General features: G+C 60.8%; 2 protein-coding genes across 4 annotated transcripts in view; one reads left to right on the top strand and one right to left on the bottom strand.

Annotated features, from left to right (window-relative positions):
• The first annotated feature begins 3,455 nt into the window (after positions 1–3,455).
• SELENOO (selenoprotein O) lies at positions 3,456–12,680 on the top strand. Of its 3 annotated transcripts, XM_020982892.2 has the most exons (9): positions 3,512–4,192; positions 6,987–7,190; positions 8,143–8,323; positions 9,224–9,354; positions 9,437–9,717; positions 9,813–9,963; positions 11,351–11,536; positions 11,810–11,966; positions 12,060–12,680. In XM_020982892.2, exons 1-9 carry the CDS (start codon positions 3,531–3,533, stop codon positions 12,222–12,224), a joined length of 2,118 nt encoding a protein of 705 aa, XP_020838551.1. In that variant the 5' UTR covers positions 3,512–3,530; the 3' UTR covers positions 12,225–12,680. The 3 variants fall into 3 exon arrangements, with proteins under 3 accessions (XP_020838552.1, XP_078004067.1, XP_020838551.1); XM_020982893.2 differs by lacking the exon at positions 12,060–12,680 and having other exon boundaries at positions 3,456–4,192; positions 11,418–11,536; positions 11,810–11,939; XM_078147941.1 differs by lacking the exon at positions 12,060–12,680 and having other exon boundaries at positions 3,456–4,192; positions 11,418–11,903.
• The window catches only part of TUBGCP6 (tubulin gamma complex component 6), a 28,847-nt gene continuing 24,631 nt past the window's right edge, over positions 12,678–16,893 (bottom strand). The window contains 6 exon segments of the mRNA XM_020982890.1: positions 12,678–12,893; positions 13,052–13,251; positions 14,669–14,882; positions 14,980–15,112; positions 15,977–16,171; positions 16,694–16,835. Of these exon segments, the coding sequence (XP_020838549.1) occupies positions 12,802–12,893; positions 13,052–13,251; positions 14,669–14,882; positions 14,980–15,112; positions 15,977–16,171; positions 16,694–16,835 (976 nt within the window). The 3' untranslated portion in view covers positions 12,678–12,801.

The following is a 16,893-nucleotide window of genomic DNA, read 5'->3' as shown; positions in this document are numbered from 1 at the left end:
ATGATGCAAGATAAAAAGGTCTCTCTTTCCCCATCCCCCTATTCCCATTCCTAACTTGACTCTGCCTGCCCCTCACTCTCTCTCATATATGACATACAGACACACACGTTCATGTATGCACACGACACACACGTGTAGACACCAGTAAGCCTCCAAGCTTTTGATCGAACCCAAGCCCACACATCTCTGTGTCCATGAACTTCTGAACATGGAGAAACACGACCGCACTAAAGAGGTGATCAAACCAGGCTGCTGTTGAGTCCTTTCAGTTACGGCCAACTCTCTGTGACCCCACTGAGGCTTTTCTTGGCAAAGATACTGGAGTGGTTTCCCGTTTCCTTCTCTTGCTCCTTTTACTGATGAGGAAACTGAGGCAAACACGGTTAAGTGACATGCTCAGGGTCACAAAGCTAGGAACTGCCTGAGGTCACATTTGAACTGAGGTCCTCTGGACTCCAGGCCTGGCGCTCTCTCCTTTTCACCTAGCGGCCGGATTAAACTACATTAGACTAAATAACTGGAATTAATTAAAAAGTAATAAAAATGTGAAATGATGCCAAAAGATGCCCAAAGCCCTTCTGGCTACACCGCCAGAGGGCAGGATCCTGGAAGAGACCAAGGGACTCCCTCTCTCACACACACACTCTGGAGCCACGCGGGCGCCCATCCCCAACGATGGCTGGAGAAGGGGGCACTTGGGAAGCGCCAGCAGAACCCAGAGGGCGACGGTCAGGATGCGCACACACAATCAAACACAAACAAGCTCCCCCATCCCACTCCACCGAAGGTGGGGCAGGCCCACGTGCGCCTTGTGACGTCATAGGAAACAGGAGGCGTGTCCTAGAAGCTCCACCCCCGGGCGGGGCCAAAGCCGGCCGAGTGAGCTGGCGCGGGGGCGAGCTCCCCGCCGTGGTCCGTCCCATGCGGAGGCCGACTACCTGAGCCACGCTGGCTTTGGGAGGCGGGGGCAGGAAGGCGGAGCCTCCGCCGCGGGGCCCTCCATTGGCGGAAGGGCGGGGGCCCGAGGGCGGCGCACGAGGCCGATTGGCCGGAGCCTGGGTCGGGGGGGGCGGGGATCGGCGGGTCCCCGGGTTCCGGGCAGCGGCGCGGCCGAGTCCCGGCCCCTGGGCTCGGTGGTGGTGGTGAGCCGTAGCAGGGGCTCCTCGGCGGGGCGGCTGTGGGAGGGATGGAAGGCCGAGCCGCGGCCCCTGGGCTCCGTGTTCGTGGTGGGGCGGAGCGTCAGGCTCCCACCGCCTCCGCGGAGACCGGCAGGCCGAGCCCCGCCCCCAGAACCCGTGCCGCGGAACGTTTCGGACGACACACCTCGGAAGCCCGCACCGCACTCCGCCAGGCCCGGCCTCCAGCCCGTCGCTCAGCCCCGGAGGCACGTGCGGGGCAGTGCCCCGGGCCCGCGAGGGGAGGGCTGCGGCCCGGCCAAGCGCATCGGGGGTGCCGGCGTGAAGGGAAGATTCAGCCCCGCCCCGGGAGACCGTCGGTGGCGGGAGGGCCCAGCCCCGCCCCCTCAGTAAGGCGACGGCTGGTGGACGGGGGAGGGTCCTACCAGCCCGTTCTTACTTCGAAGATCCAGGCCGGGACACCGGCGTGAAAGAGGAACCACCTCCCTCGGGGTGCAGGGCGGTCGGAGGGCGGGGCCTCCTTGCGTCAGCTCGTTATTGGGCGAGAGACCCAGCACCGCCCCCTCGGCTCACCAATGGTGTGAGGGAGCAGCACCGCTTCCTAGTAACGGCGACGGACGTAAGGCGGGACCTGCCTTTCTCAGCTCTCTATTGGCGGGAGGACCCAGCACCGCCCACTTAAGCCGCCCTTCGTGCCCGTGGGAGGGCAAGGCCAGTCCCAAGGACCTAGCCGGATGCGAGGGGCCGAGCCTTCCTCGCTCACCTCCTTCTCGTTCGGTCGCAGCAGCCCCAATCCCTCGGCTCACCCCCGCTGGGAGAGTGGAGGTCACCGGGCGGGACCTCTGTCCTCCCGTTCTTCTTAGTCAACTTCGGTTCCGGCCCGCCGGCTCCTCATTGGTGGAAGGACGAGGCCCCGCCCCAGAGCCGGAAGGCGAGGCCTCCTTCTCCGCGCTTCTCCTGGGCCGGACGTCCTAAATCCAGTCCCTCGTGGCCCCGCTCCGAGGGCTACTTCCCCTGGCCGACCTCGCCTCCAGGACTCCGCACCGGAGGGCGGGAGGAGCCCCGACCCAACTTCCGCTCGGAAGTTGCGTGGGGACGTGGCCCCGGGTGTCCTTCGGCCCAGCAGTGCTGGCTGAGAGGGGGAAGAGGAGGAGCCCCGAGCCCCCCTCAGCCCAGGAGCGCCACGCAGCCTATTCCACAGCCCACACAAATCCGCCACCAAGACTGGCCGCGCTCCAAAGTACGAGTCTCCGCCTCCTTCGGTCCCTATTGGAGGGACAGCCCCGCTCGCGACCCGTCTCCTGCTGCTGGTTGGAAGGCGGAGCCCCGATCCCTGAATCTTTACAGTTGGGAAAGAGAAGCCCCGCCCCCTTCCCCCCTTATTGGCAGGAGGGAGTCACGTGCACTTACCGGGGAGACTGTGGGAAACCCCCGGACCCTTTGTTGTTTAGAACGCAAGGTTCTGCTCCCACTGCCCCATATTGGGTGGAGGGGGCAGCCACGGGCCCTCAGCGTAGACATACCTGGAAGCCCTCGAATCGTTCCGTGGACGCTTTGTTGCTTGGAAATCCCTCCACTCCGTATTGGCTGGAGGGCGGAACTACGGACATGCGGCTGGGAAAGAGTCGGAGGGCGAAGCCTCGCCCCCTAGACTTTGTGTTGTTGGGGAAGGAAGCCCCGCCCCTTCTGGTCCTTATTGGTCGGAGGGCGGAGCCACGTCCTCTCCTCTCGAGAATGGTTGGACGTCGGAACCGCGCCCCTTGGACTTTGTCGGGTTTGGCAAACGGGGGCAGGGCTCTGACGCTCCTTATTGGTTGGAGGGTGGAGCCGCAGCCCCTCCTCTCCGAGACGATTGGCGAGCTGAGCCTCGCTCCTTGGACTCGGACCCCTTGGCTCCCTATTGGTCAGAGGGCGGGGAGCCACCGGATCAGGGACGCGGGATTAGCCGGAAAGAGGAGCCGCGCTCCCAAAACCCTCTGATGCTTGGCTGGGGCCGGGCCGCCCCCTTGGCTCGAGGCTTTTCTGACCGCAGAGCCCCGGACCTGGGACTTGGTATTTCCTGGGAGGCGGAGCCTCGCACCGTACGCTCTTCGGCCTTGGGAGTGCCAAGGCCCGCCCCTCGGGAAGCCTGGACTTTGAGCGTCCAGCCCGCAGCTCTCGGGTTCGGCTGGAGCACGGAGACTCGCCCCTATGCCCCGCCCCCCCAAGTTGGAGAGCGCGACTTGGCCCATCCAGTCTGGGGGCAGTAGCAAGGTGAAGCTCCGCCCCCGGGCCCAAGTACGATGAAGTTTCCGAGGTCCGGATTGGCCGTCTCGTGGAGCCCCGCCCCCGGACCTAAGACGCAGCGATGGGCGGGTCCCGGGACTGCGCAGTGCGCGCCGGCCGCCGAGGCGAATGGCAGCCTCGGCCTCCCGCTCCGCCGCCCTGCGCAGCCCGCGCTTGCCGCTCCTGCTGGTGCCCGCGGGAGCCGCCCGGCCCGGCCCGCGCCCGCGCTCCTCGGGGCCGACCGCCATGCAGCCGCCGCCCGCCGCCCGCGGCTGGCTCACGGGCCTGCGCTTCGACAACCGCGCCCTGCGGGCGCTGCCCGTGGAGGAGCCGCCGCCCGGCGGGGACCCTGCCCCGCGGCCCGTGCCGGGCGCCTGCTTCAGCCGCGTCCGGCCCTCTCCGCTCCGCGAGCCGCGCCTCGTAGCGCTGTCGGCCCCGGCCCTGGCGCTGCTCGGCCTGGGCCCGCCGCCGCCGCCGCCCCCGGGAGCGAGGCCCGAGAGGGAAGAAGAGGAGCAGGAAGAAGAGGAGGAAGAGGCCGGGGCCGGGGCGCCCCGCTCCCGCCGCCGCCGCGCCGGCTCCGGGGCCGAGGCCGAGGTGGAGCTCTACTTCAGCGGCAACGCTCTGCTGCCTGGCTCGGAGCCCGCCGCGCACTGCTACTGCGGCCACCAGTTCGGCAGCTTCGCGGGGCAGCTGGGCGACGGCGCCGCCATGTACCTGGGCGAGGTGCTGGGCACGGCCGGGCAGCGCTGGGAGTTGCAGCTCAAGGGCGCCGGCCTCACTCCCTTCTCCCGGTAAGCCGCCGCCCCCTCCTGCTTGCCATGGGGCGCTCCGGTCCCGCCCCGTCCCCTTCTCGGGCCTGCCCTCACTATCCTGGGTGCCCTCCGGTTCCCACTCCCTACAAGCTCCGAGGCCTCTTGCCTCCAGCCAAGCTACCCCAGCCTGTTAGGGCCCGACTCTTCCCCGCTCCCAGTTTCCCTAGCCCCCCCACGTTTCTTGCTCTGGCCCCTCACCCACTGGCCCAGGCTCTTGGATGGTTCTTCGTAAGTGGGTGTTGGGGGGCGGGGCAGCACGTCCCCGTGACTGATCTCTGAGCAGGTTCCTTCAAACAAGCCTGAGGGTGGAGGCCTGCCCCCCCGCCAGTGGCCCTCAGTGTCCGCTTTCACCTGCCCCGCTTTGCCTGCGGGATCCCTGAAAAGGTCCGGAGGAAGGGCATTTCATCCACCTCTCCCCTTGGGGATTTGTCGTCTTTGGACGTGTTGTTATGGGATGCATGTCGTAGGGTAGTTGGAGGCGACCTAGTCTAGCATCTGATTTTACAGGGGAGGAAACTGAGGCCCAGAGAGGGAGCAGTGACCTTGGAGTCGGTTGGATATTAATACATCTTGTTCCCTTCCCCCACCGAGTGATCATGGGTCCCCGAAGAGGGCTGGCGGGTCCTGTTAGCACTGGGCGGGGGGGGGGGTGTGAGGGTTAGGGTCTCAGGGTTCTGCTTTCTCCCATTTCTAGTCTCCCCCCCCCCAATCTCTAGTCTTGGGGCATTTTTCTGAGCCCTCCTCTCTGTCCCTTATAGTCACAAACCATATTCAGCCACTTCTGCTTTGGACACATACTCTGTCTCTGGCTTTCTGCTGACGATGCATTTGTAAAGCCTTGAGTTGCTGTCAGTCACCTGGAGCTAGACTGAGTACTAGGCCTGGAGTCTAGAGATTTGGGTCCCAGGTTTGGGTCTGCAGCTTTGCAGGGAGCTAGAGGACCTCTGAGCCTCAGTTTCCTTTTCAGTCAAATCTGTCCTGCTGTGAGGGAAGTGCTTTGTAAGCCATGAGAACTCTGGAAATGTGAGCTGTTACTATGTCAGATCATAGCATTCTGTCTTTTCTGATGAAAGGCCAACATGGCTTTCTATATAAGCACATGGTAAGGAAACAATTTCACAGAAGAGATCCTTGGCTTTCCTGCCAGCGTGAGCTTTTGGTGTTTTATGAATGAACCTCAGTCCTTCCGAAAACCCCGACTGGAGGCCTTTTGTATGGGATGGAGGTGACCCTGGGTTTTAAGTGCTATGTCAAGGGTTTATAGAGCTCTGCTGGCCCCACTGATACCTTGACAATGGGAAGTATATGTCTGCTGCCTGACACCAGGCTAGCTAACCTGGGTGGCTTGACTTGGGTTAACTGGTCCAGTGGTTCCCCAGCCTGCAGAGGAGACAAGCCCCCCCTCCAGTCAAACTGGGGGACTGAGGGTGCTGTTTGCTCCCTGGTCAGGTGCCCGGGGAGAGAATGTGGCTGGTGGCCTCTCGGGCCAGAGCCTGCGGGCCCACTCCAGTCTTTCAGGAAGGCTGCTCTTGTAGGATTAGCCTGAGTGGCGGCCAGATTCCTGCTTAAGACTCTGAAATCTCACCTGGGATAAGAAGCAAGTCCCTTTGTCCCAGGTTCAGATTAAAGGAGGGCCGAGGAGTTTCTTTTTACCATCGTTTGCCAAGGATCAAGGCTGAGTTAGGTTACAGCTTGGCCAGGCCCCTTGCACTCTAATCAAGCTTCTCGGGTAGATGTCACAGGGAGAATTTCCACATCGATTCTCCGGCTGTGGTCTCAGCATGACTGGGCAGTTCTGAGTCACCCTAAAAGAGCTGAGGCAGAGAATAAAGAGTGGATGGGCCCTGGCTGTCTGGCAACCACTTATGCACCCTCACCCTGACCTCCCAGATACTGGAGGCTTAACCTCCATGGTTTGGTTGTTCATCTTGCTTGTGTGTGAACGTGTCCCCTCTCCCCACTGAGCACCTTCCCTCGTCATTTGGCAGAGGGGCCAGGGGATGCAGATGGTCTGTTATGTTACGTTTGGCTTCCTCTCAGCTGGAGTTGTCCCAGGGTGCAGTGGGCTTGGTAGCGAGCTCCTCGCTGATAGGGGTATCCCAGTGGAGACCAGAAGATGGCACATCATGGACCCCATTAGAGACTCCGCAGGCTTCAACTCCTTGGATGGCGTGATCCTTGCGGGGAGGACGGCTGCCGGCTGCCCAAGTGCTCCCCGTGCCTCGTTTTGCCTGTGTATCTCAGGATTCAGACTTGGCGGGAACATTAGCAGCTGTGTAGTTCAGAGAAGGAAACTGAGGCCCAGAAATGTGGGCAGAGTGATTTGTCCAAGTGAACTGTTTGGCTTCCTGTCCCTGCTGTCAGTGAGCCCTCTCCTGTGCTTTGGCCCTGGCTGCCTGGGTGGGGCCCACCAGTGCCTGGTTTTCTGGGGAGGAGGTCTGTCCACCACAGGCTTTATGCTTTTTTTTTTTTTTTGGTTTTTGGTGAGGCAGTCAGGGTTAAGTGACTTGCCCAGGATCACACAGCTAGTGTCAAAGTGTCTGAGGCCAGATTTGAACTCGGGTCCTCCTGACTCCAAGGCCCGAGGTCTATCCACTGCACCACCTCACTGGCCCTGTGCTGCTTTTTAAAATGTCGATACTGGCTGTGGCCTTTGAGGTCAGAGGCCTGTGCTCTGTCCAGTGCCTGCCCCTGAGATGAGCCTTCTCTCACTGTGGGAAGGAAGCGCGAGGGTGCAGCTGGGATGAGCTCTCGACCGTCCCTTTGGTTCCAGGCAAGCCGATGGCCGGAAAGTTCTTCGCTCCAGCATAAGGGAATTCTTGTGCAGTGAAGCCATGTTCCACCTGGGCATCCCCACGACCCGGGCGGGCTCGTGTGTGACCTCGGAGTCCAAGGTGATCCGCGACATTTACTATGATGGCAACCCCAAATATGAGAACTGTGCAGTGGTGCTGCGCATAGCCTCTACTTTCCTAAGGTAACGGGGAGGCCCGGCCCTTCTGAGACTTGCCTGGGGGACAGTGTGTGATTGGTTGGGTTGGGGTCTGGCTGAGACTGTACTTCAGTCTGATTTCAGTCAGAAAGTCTTAACTCCCACAAGGATTCATGCAGGGGATGCTGGACCGCCATCTTCCCGGGACAGAAGGGGCCCCTGGACATCTCTACGTATTGGGGGGTGGGGAGGACTGCTTCCCTCCCAGAAGGCCTTGGGGAGCTCCGGCATGGCGTGCCTAGGTGCTGTGCCAACGGCTGCCCTGCCAGCCACAGCTAAAGGCTCTTGGCTTTACCCTGGTACCCAGGACCCTCTACTTCAGGGAACTTCCAAATGCAATGAATGCTGCCAGCAATAAACAGAAATGAGGGGAGGGGGCAGGGACAGCAGAAGAACCTGGCTGTAAAGCATCTGTTTATCGCCCAGCCTTGTGGGAGGCTTGAAAACCAAATGAGGTCAGCATTCGCCTTGACGTCGGACCTCTCCTTATCACTGGCTGCTGAACCAGTGCCCGGCCAGCACGAGCCTGGAAGCCTCTGATGCCAAGGAGAGGTGTTACTAATTAAAGAGCTGATCAGGGCCTGACCTGCTAGCATGACTGCCCTGCTTTCTTGGCATCGAATCCGGAGGAAGCTGAAGGGCAGCCAGTAGCTGGAATATCCGAGTGGGAGGAGGCCGTTCACTCTTCATTCTGGCTAGGGAGCGTCACTGTGAAGACTGGCATCTCAGATCTGCCATTCTTCCACTTTCCGGGTTGTGGGTCCCTGGGACAGCCTGACGAGCCAATGGAGCCTTGTGAGAGTCTCTCCTTAACTGGATGGGATACGAAGGGGCCAATTCAGGGGAAAGTTCACAGGTCCTGCCTACTGAGCCTGGGCCTAGGTCTTTATGCAGCAAGGGGCTGCCATCCTCAAAGTCTCTTTTTTCCTCCTCCCAGGTTTGGCTCTTTTGAGATTTTTAAACCTCCAGATGAACACACAGGGCGGAAAGGCCCTAGTGTGGGCCGGAATGACATACGGATACAAATGCTTGACTACGTCATCAGCAGTTTTTACCCAGAAATCCAGGCTGCCTTTGCAGGAGATAGCGTGCAGAGGAATGCAGCCTTTTTCCGGGAGGTAGGTAGGCTGGGGGAGGGGGGCTCCAGGGTCCTGAAAGAGCACATGCAGCTCTTCCCTCCCTCCTTCTGGCCTGGTGGGGGCTCCGGAGCCCCTCCGCAGCCAGCTTCCTGCAAGGGAAGGCAGGCCGTTTGGGCAGCCTCAGGACATTGGCCATGGCTCCTTCTTGCCTCGGGCCAGCCTGGCTGAGTGGTTGTCCCCGAGTTCTCTCTGGGCTCCTGGATGGCCTCCTGCCAGGGCTGGAGCAGAAGTGCCCACCTTCGCCCTGGATCCCAGAGGACAGCGGGTTTCTGTGAAGACCTCATTAGAACAAACCCAGGACAGACAGGAAAGAGGAGGAGCTGTTTGGTTTTTTGTTTTGTTTGCTGAAGCCCTGGCACCTTTATTAAGCGCCTGCTGCGTACCTGGCACAGCGTGTGCATCAGTAAATACAGCAGACACACAGGAGCTCTGGGGAGGGGGCAGAGGTCAGGAAAGGGCTCAGGTCACCCCAAGCTGAGCCTCCAAGGGGCCTCGGGTCTCCAGGAGGCAGAGAGGGCAGCCCTGGTGGCTCTTTTCTCAAAATTTAACTTTTTGGAGACCATTCTACGGTTATTTGCAGGGCCTCTGGTGGAGTTTTCCCCATCCGTGGGAGTTTGTGACTGATTGTCTTCTTTTGGGGGGACTCTTGAACCCCGCTCCCCCCGCTCTCTGGGCAGCAGAGGGCAGTGAGCTGCTTTCTGGAGATAGGCGGGCGCTGACTCAGCAGGGTCTCCAGGGAACCTCCCTTGGGAAACTGCCTGGAGTTTCTCCCCATTAGGCCCACAACCCCTTTGGATCTTGTGTAGGCGGTGGGATGAGCTCTAGGGCGGAGAGAGGACAGGGTGGCCTCGAGGTCTGAGCCCCGCTCCCCTCGGCCAGGTCACTCGGCGCACAGCGAGGCTGGTGGCCGACTGGCAGTGCGTGGGCTTCTGCCATGGCGTGCTTAACACGGACAACATGAGCATCGTGGGGCTCACCATCGATTACGGGCCCTTCGGATTCATGGACAGGTGAGGCGCCCCACCCCAGGGATGCCCCTGCTGGCAGTCTGGGGGCGGCCCTACAGGCAGCTCACGGTGACTTCCTGGCCAGGTACGACCCCGACCACGTCTGCAACAGCTCCGACACGTCGGGCCGCTACGCGTACAACAAGCAGCCCGAGGTGTGCAAGTGGAACCTTCAGAAGCTGGCCGAGGCCCTGGTGCCCGAGCTGCCCCTGGAGGTCAGCGAGCCCATCCTCCGAGAGGAGTACGACGCCGAGTTCGAGAAGCACTACCTGCACAAGATGAGGCGCAAGCTGGGCCTGATCCGGCTGGAGCTGGAGGAGGACCGGGAGCTGGTGTCGGCCCTTCTGGAGACCATGCACCTCACAGGTCGGTGGGCGGGGCTCCTGGGGGAGGGGGCCGCAGGCGCGCGCCCACTGCCTCCAGAAGGCTCTGGCGCCCACAGGCCTTCCTTTGGTTTCTAGGGGCGGATTTCACAAACACGTTCTACTTACTGAGCTCTTTCTCCGTGGCCCCAGAGCCCACCCAGGCAGCCCACTTTCTCGATCAGCTTGCCCAGCAGTGTGCTTCCTTGGAAGAACTGAAGCTGGCCTTCAGGCCACAGATGGATCCCAGGTAGCTGCCCTGAACGAGCCAAACAGTGTACTGAGCATGGGGCCTGGAGTTGGGAAGACCCGAGTTCAAATCCAGCCTCAGACTCTTCCTAGTTGGGTGACCCTGGACAAGTCACTTCACAGCTCCCTGCCTCAGTGTCCTCATCTGTAAAATGAGGACAATAACAGCACTCCCCCCCCCACGGGAGTTCTGATGGTTCTGCAGCATCACTGCACCGGGGACGCCCGCAGCGTGACTGGGGACTTGGGGTGCCCCCCCGGCGTCTCTGACAAACCACCAGAGAAAGCTCTTTATTTGGCTTTCTGGTGAATCTGCTGCTGCTGCCTTCATTCAGGGTATAATAATGACATTAACTGGTGATGATTTCCGGGTTTACAAAGCACTTGACACAGACGATCTCATTGGCGCCTCAAGCCCAGGAGTACAAGTGCTGTGGGAATTCTCATTACCATTTCACAGATGAGAAAACTGAGGCAGGCAGAGGTAAAGCTGAGCTCGGGACACAGCCAGCAAAATCCAGAGATCTGAGTTCAAAGACTCTGGTTTCCTAGGAGTGACTCTTGTGGTGTTTCTCTCTATGAGGACGCTACCTGCCCCCCACCCAAGAGGCTGAGCCTCCCGGCGAGGTGCAGGGGGACGGACACTGGGCTGTTTCCTGTGGACTCTGTGGGGTGGCTGGCGAGAGGCCGCTCAGCCTCCTTGGGACCTCTGGGAGGGGTCTGATGCCCTTCATCATCTAGCGGGTGGGGAGGAAGGCAGGGACCTTAATAACTGGCACCAGAGTGACGAGTGTGGAGGAGGAAGAGGCCGGGGACACTTGAGCAGGGGAAAGCCTTGGAAAATTTTGGGTACAATAGGGAGAGACTGATGCCTTGGAAAGTCACAGGACAAAGAGGGGGAAGCCTGGGGTGGGGGAAGAGACTTTCAGGACTTGGTATCTGAGTCATGGATGGGCAGAGGGAAGCAGAGGCCCCACCCAGAGGGGAGCCCAGGAAAGGGGGCTGCCCACAGGGGCAGGACAAAGTAGGACCAGATGGGAACATTGAGGAATCAGTTCTGTAAAGGTGAGCCTTGAGACCATGGGAATGAAGGAGAGAGACCACCAGAAGGTGGGGGCCCTTGCGACTTTGGGCAGAGCAGGTTCAGGGAGAGGAGAGGAGAGAAAGTAGTCGAGACAGGGGACCATGGGGGGATGCACAGAGAAACCCAATGAGAGGGGTTCATCGGGGCATGTGAGAGGAGGCTGGGGAGAGGCTTGGGGGGCCCAGGCAGCAGCCTGGGGGTGGGGGGAACGACCGTCAGATCCGGGGAGGTCAGAGCTCGCCCCCCGGAAGCAGGCCTGTGTCGGGGCGCCAGCCTCGGCAGTGCCCCGTTTCTTCCCTCCTAGGCAGCTCTCTATGATGCTTATGCTGGCTCAGTCCAATCCTCAGCTCTTTGCTTTAATTGGAACTAAGGCAAGCATCACCAAGGAGCTGGAGCGCATCGAGCAGTCCTCCAAGCTGCAGCACCTGTCCGCCACTGAGCTCATCGGGCGTAACCGGGAGCGCTGGGAGGCGTGGCTCCAGAGATACGGGTGAGCCGCGGGGCTGCCTCCCTCTGCTTGCCTTCCTTACCATTTCTCAGCCTCCACACCTTTGCCCAGACTCTGCCCTGACTGCCCCCCCTCCAATAGATGGTAAGCTCCACGAGGGTAAAGATTAAGTTGGTCTTTGTAGCGTCGGTACCTAGCGTAGTACCTGGTAGACAGCAGGGGCTCAATCAGTGAAGGGATGGACGAAGTAGGGCCGAGCAGGACAGGAAGGGAGGCCCAAACGCTGCTGTTGGCACGCCCTCTGTGTGACTGCAGAGCCCGCTTGGAAAGAGACATGCAAAGCGTCAGCAGCGTGACTGCCTGGAGCGTGGAGCGCGTAGGAGTCATGCAGTCCAGCAACCCCAAGTATGTCCTGAGGAACTACATCGCCCAGAACGCCATCGAAGCTGCGGAACAGGGAGACTTCTCAGAGGTATGGGCGCCCCCTGCAGGGGGCGCAGGAGGGCCTTCCTGCCTCCTTTCCGTTCCCTGCTGACGTGCCTGTGTCTTGCTCGTGCCTGTGCAGGTGAGGAGGGTGCTGAAGCTGCTGGAGAAACCTTACAGTGAGCAGCGGGAGGACGATGTGGACGGGTCCCCGGAGTGCGGGGCGGCAGCCTCAGGCGGTGGCCTGTCCTACAGCAGGAAGCCTCCCCTCTGGGCCGCAGAGCTCTGTGTCACGTGATCATCATAGCTGCCTTGTGGGCATTTTCCACCTGCCTGGACAGTCTCACAAGGCCCCTCTAGGCACTGCTGAGTCACAAAACGGCCTTTGGTGTCTCAGGTTGGTCCCGCCACACCTCAGCCACCCGAGTGGCTGTTTTTCCATGAAGGTGGAGACGTCCAGTCAGTCCTGACCTGTCTCTGTCTGATGCTGACTCAGCAGCCCCGCACCAAGCCCCCAGACTCACTGCGCACCCCCCCCCCCGGCTCATCAGAGCCACTCCTCACTCCCTTTGCCTTTTTCTGAAGCTGTTCGTGTGACAGAGGAACCTCCCACCCACCTCTTTGAGGGCATCCAGCCGACAGCAGAGGCACTGAAGAGGGGGAGGGGGCCCCAGGTAGACCTACAGGAGGGGGAGGGAGGGGAAGGTCCTTCTGTCTGTACAAAACAGCTCTCCCCCTCCCAGCAATAAACAGCTCTATGTGACTGATGGCTGGCCTGCTCCTGCCTGGGCGGGGTGGGGGAGCAGCCCCCCAGGGCACAGTGCAAGACTCTTTATTATGTGGCGGCTGTTTACAGAGAAGGGAGTCCTTGCTGGGGCCGGGGCTCATGCATCTCTGTAGTAGTTGTTGAAATTAATTCGCAGGAGGAAGTCTTCCAGGTGAGGCTGGTAGCCTCGGTTCACCAGCTTGGTGACCACTGCAGGGAGAAGCCAAGGCAAGGTTTGGGCCCCCGGGGCCAGGAAGAGGGACACCATAAGCCACAGCACAAAAGCACTGTCTGGGGCCAGTGGCTTTCCCGATCCCCGCCCCCCCCAAACTCCTCCCTGAAGCCGCTTCTGCTACCTCCATCCTCACCTTTGAAAAGAAAGTGAGAGTAGTACTTGAAGGTGCTGTAGGATTGCTGCATGAGGGCAAAGTTGGGGTGCACGGCCCCCTGCCGGCTGCCATCGTAGGTCCAGGCCTGGGAGATGAGCTGAGTGCGGAACTTAAGGATGAGACTGAAGATGCTGTGGATGACGTTCATCACGGGGGCGGCCTTCTCCGTCAGCAGCCCCCTGGGGTGGGGAGCAGGGGGACAGGTCGGCCTGGGAAGCCCCTTCCACGCCAGACGCCGCTGAGGCGGGCCCAGCTGGGCCAACGGGCCGCTACGAATCCGCAGAGCGTGGTCTCCACCAGGCCCTCTCTCTCTCAAGCACACTTGGCCCAGCAGGTCCAAAACCGTGACCCTCTGCTGAGGACAGACGCCTCCTCCCCCCATCCTGAGCTAGGGCAGCCTTCCCACTGCCCACCCAGAAAGCCCTCGACAACTCGCTGGCTGAAGGCCACTCTTCTGTACCACTGAGTTCATCTCTCACGGCTCCCAGGACCCCATTAAGCATGACTGCAAGCTCCTTCACCCACTGTCTACAAACACGCCCGTGTCTCCCCCATCCTGGAAAACCGTCCCTTGACCCTCCCATCCCCACTATCATGGGCCTATGGCTAAGCTCACGATCAGGGCCCCCGCTTCCCCTCTCCTCATTCCACCAGAGTGCCCAACGAGCTAGCTCTTAGGGACCAAATCCAACGTCCTTTCTCCATCACCATTCTCCTTGACCCTCCAGAGCCCCCTCTCCCCCTGCAGGTGTCCCCCAGGATTCTGTCCTGGGCCTTCTCCTCCAGACTTCCCTAGGTGATATCAGCTGCCCCAGACTCTCTGCTGACCTCCAGCTGCCTTTCAGACCCCTTCAAGTGGATGTCCAGAACAAAGCTCATCTTCCCCCCGCCCCCGAGCACCCCCTTCCTCCCACCCCGCAGGCTCCCACCCTGGGGGTCATCCTGGGCTCCTCACGCGCTCTCACCCCTCACTGTCCAAGCTGGTGCCGAGGCCTGAGATTTCACCTCGGCAGCATCTCTCCTGCCCTTGCCACCACCCTGGTCCAGACCTCATCACCTCCATCACCACCCCCTGGACTGCTGCAGGGGGTGGGGGGGTGGGGAGTCTGCCTGCCTCAAGTCTCTCCCTGCTCATCATTCAGCCGCCAAGGCCACCTCCCTAGAACAGGTTCAATGACGTCACCCCCTATCACCCCCAGGAGCAAGTCCAAAACGGTGTCCAAGGCCCTTCCTAAGCCTGCCCCCTCCTCGGTTTCCCTGACAGTCTCTCTGATCCAGTGCCTCTGTCCTCCTCTCAGCTCTTCCCTATCGACCATCACCTCACAGCTAGGTGGTACAATGGATAGATCACTGGGCCTGGAGTCAGGAAGAGCCGAGTTCAAATTCAGCCTGACATTTACTGGCTCTGTGGCTGGGCAAGTCACTTTACCTCAGTCTGCCTCAGTTTCCTCAACTGGAAATGAGAATACCAGCACCTACCTCAGGGTTGTAACGAGTCTAGCACAATGCCTGGCAAAGTAGGCGCCTGAGCTTGGAAGAGCAAAGCCCTCCTCTTCCAGTCGTACGCCACGCCCGCCAGCCCCAGCCCACCCTCACCTGAAGATGGCTTTGTTGAGGTACTCGGCATGAGTGTGGCGGATCTCCTCAAGGTTGCTCACGGCCGCCAGCTCGTCCCCAAACTCACGCCACGTGACGTGCAGGATCTGATTGGCGATGTAGCCCTGGATCACCTTCACGAAATGCTGCATCTCGTGCTTAAAGAGCTGGAGCTGGCGGAACTGCACCGAGCCGGCTGCGCGGTTCACTAGCGCTGGGTGGGACCGATGGAGCAAACAGACCCGAGACCTTGAGGCCCTGGTGCCCACCACCACCTGCCCCACGAGTCCACGAGTCCCGGGGCCCCTCACCTGTGCGCTTCAGGTGAAAGCACACGTCCTTCAGGGTCCACATCATGTGCTTCAGCTGCAGCAGGAAGGAGAAGACCTTGTTGTATTTGGTCAGGCAGCTCTCTGTGATGACGATGTTGAGGGGCCAGTCGACCTGAGGGGGAGGAAGAGCGTGGGTGCGGGGCCACGAGGGAGCGCCCCGGAGCAGTCACCAGTGAGGCCTGCCAGCCGAGGGTTCGCGAAAGGTCTTCTGTGACACAAAGGGGGTCTTGATCCCTAAAGGAGAAACTGCATTTAAAATACCTGCACATGACACGAAACACTTGGGAGCCTGCCTGCCCAGACCCACACAAAACTGTATGAGAACATTCTGCACACACGGACACTAAATGGCTCGTGGACAGGCTGAGCCAGTACAATAATGACACGAGCTCAGTTAATTTACTTACTTCAGTGCCATGCCAATCAAACTCCTAAAGAGTGCATCTGCAGAACACCGTAACAGAGAGGGTAGCAATGCCAGATCTCCAACCGTGCTAGAAAGCGATCACTGTCCAAACAACCTGGTCCCGGGCAAGGAACAGGCGAGACCGGGCCACACTGGGCCTGACTGAGCTCACCCTCTCACACGGACTGCTGGGAGGCCGCCCAGGGTCAGGCGAGGCCCGCCGTGCTCAAAGCTTCAGGGACCAGGTGCCGGGGGTGGAGAATGCCCGGATCCGATGGGACGGCAAAGCGCCACGACAGCCCAGGGGAGGCAGCGCTCCCTCAATGCCAAGCCCTGTACCGGGGTACTGCTCCGCTGTGCCTCGTCAGCCCTGGATCACCCCCTACCCCCAAACTCTAGTCCCATTTGTTCACTGGGTACGAGGCTGCTCTGCCCAGACTGGGAGCTCGCTGAGGGCAGGGATAGGCACACAGGGTATCCACATCTCCACAGCCATGGGGCAGAGAGACAGCTCAGAAATGAAGAGGAAGGGGAGGGCACGGGGGTAAGGAGAAGAGCGCCGCCGCATACCTTGTACCGCAGCTCGAGGCAGCTCAGGGCGTCAGGGGCGTTGGAGCTGAGAGCTTCTGGCAGGTACTTGAGGGCAAAGGAGAGGTTGGCCGCGAGCTGCGTGTCCCCATGCAGGCTGTACTGCAGGGCTTTGGTGAGGAAGGAGTTGAGCACCAGAGGGTTCAGGAACTCGCCGGGGCTCTGCCCCGAGCCCAGCTGAAGGAGAAGGCCAAGATGGGGTACGTGGCAGGGGCGCCTGCCCACCCACAGTGGCTCACAACAGGCCCAGGCGGCCGTGGGAGGATTACTGTCCCCATTGGCAGATGGGCAAACAGAGGCTAAGGTCACTCCCTCCAGCACGGCCAGCTCCTTAAAGATGGCGCCCAGACTGACAGCAGCCAGTGACTCCACAGCCTTGAAGCTCCCCAGCCAGGGTGGCAGAGTCAGAGACCCGCCCACTTTACGCCAGCCGCCACCAGGCACATGCCAAGAGTCAAGTCTGGGGGCTGAGGACTGCAAGTGCTGGGGGGAAGGAGGCCCAGAGAGGTTCAGGGCTCTGCCTGCAGTCCCACAGCTGAGGAGGCTAAACCATCCATCTCTCCTAGGGCACTTGGGAAGCGCCTGCTCGGGCTGGGCCAGGGAGATGCCCGGGGCCGGCTCTCAAGGGCTTGCCCAGAGTACCCCGCCCCTGCGGCCCCCCAGGACCCAGCACAGTCCCTCCCACAGCCCTGCCGGTACCTTCTCGAAGAGCAGGTCACTGAGAGACTGAGCAAACTCCCCATCCTCCATGAGCAAAAAGTGCCTCAAGGCCTCAAAGTGCTTTTCTAGGCCAAGCTCCACAAAGTAGTAATCGACAACAGCCTTGTTCACCAGGGACACGCTGTGGGGACAAGGAGGCTGCCCATCAGATGCCAGGCAGGGCCGTCCAGGCCAAGATG

The sequence above is a fragment of the Phascolarctos cinereus genome, unplaced genomic scaffold (assembly GCF_003287225.1).
Source record: "Phascolarctos cinereus isolate Bilbo 61053 unplaced genomic scaffold, phaCin_HiC Scaffold_1;HRSCAF=81, whole genome shotgun sequence".
NCBI classification, from domain to species: domain Eukaryota; kingdom Metazoa; phylum Chordata; class Mammalia; order Diprotodontia; family Phascolarctidae; genus Phascolarctos; species Phascolarctos cinereus.
Note: the sequence above shows the minus strand (reverse complement) of the source record. Positions and strands in the feature narration are given on the sequence as shown.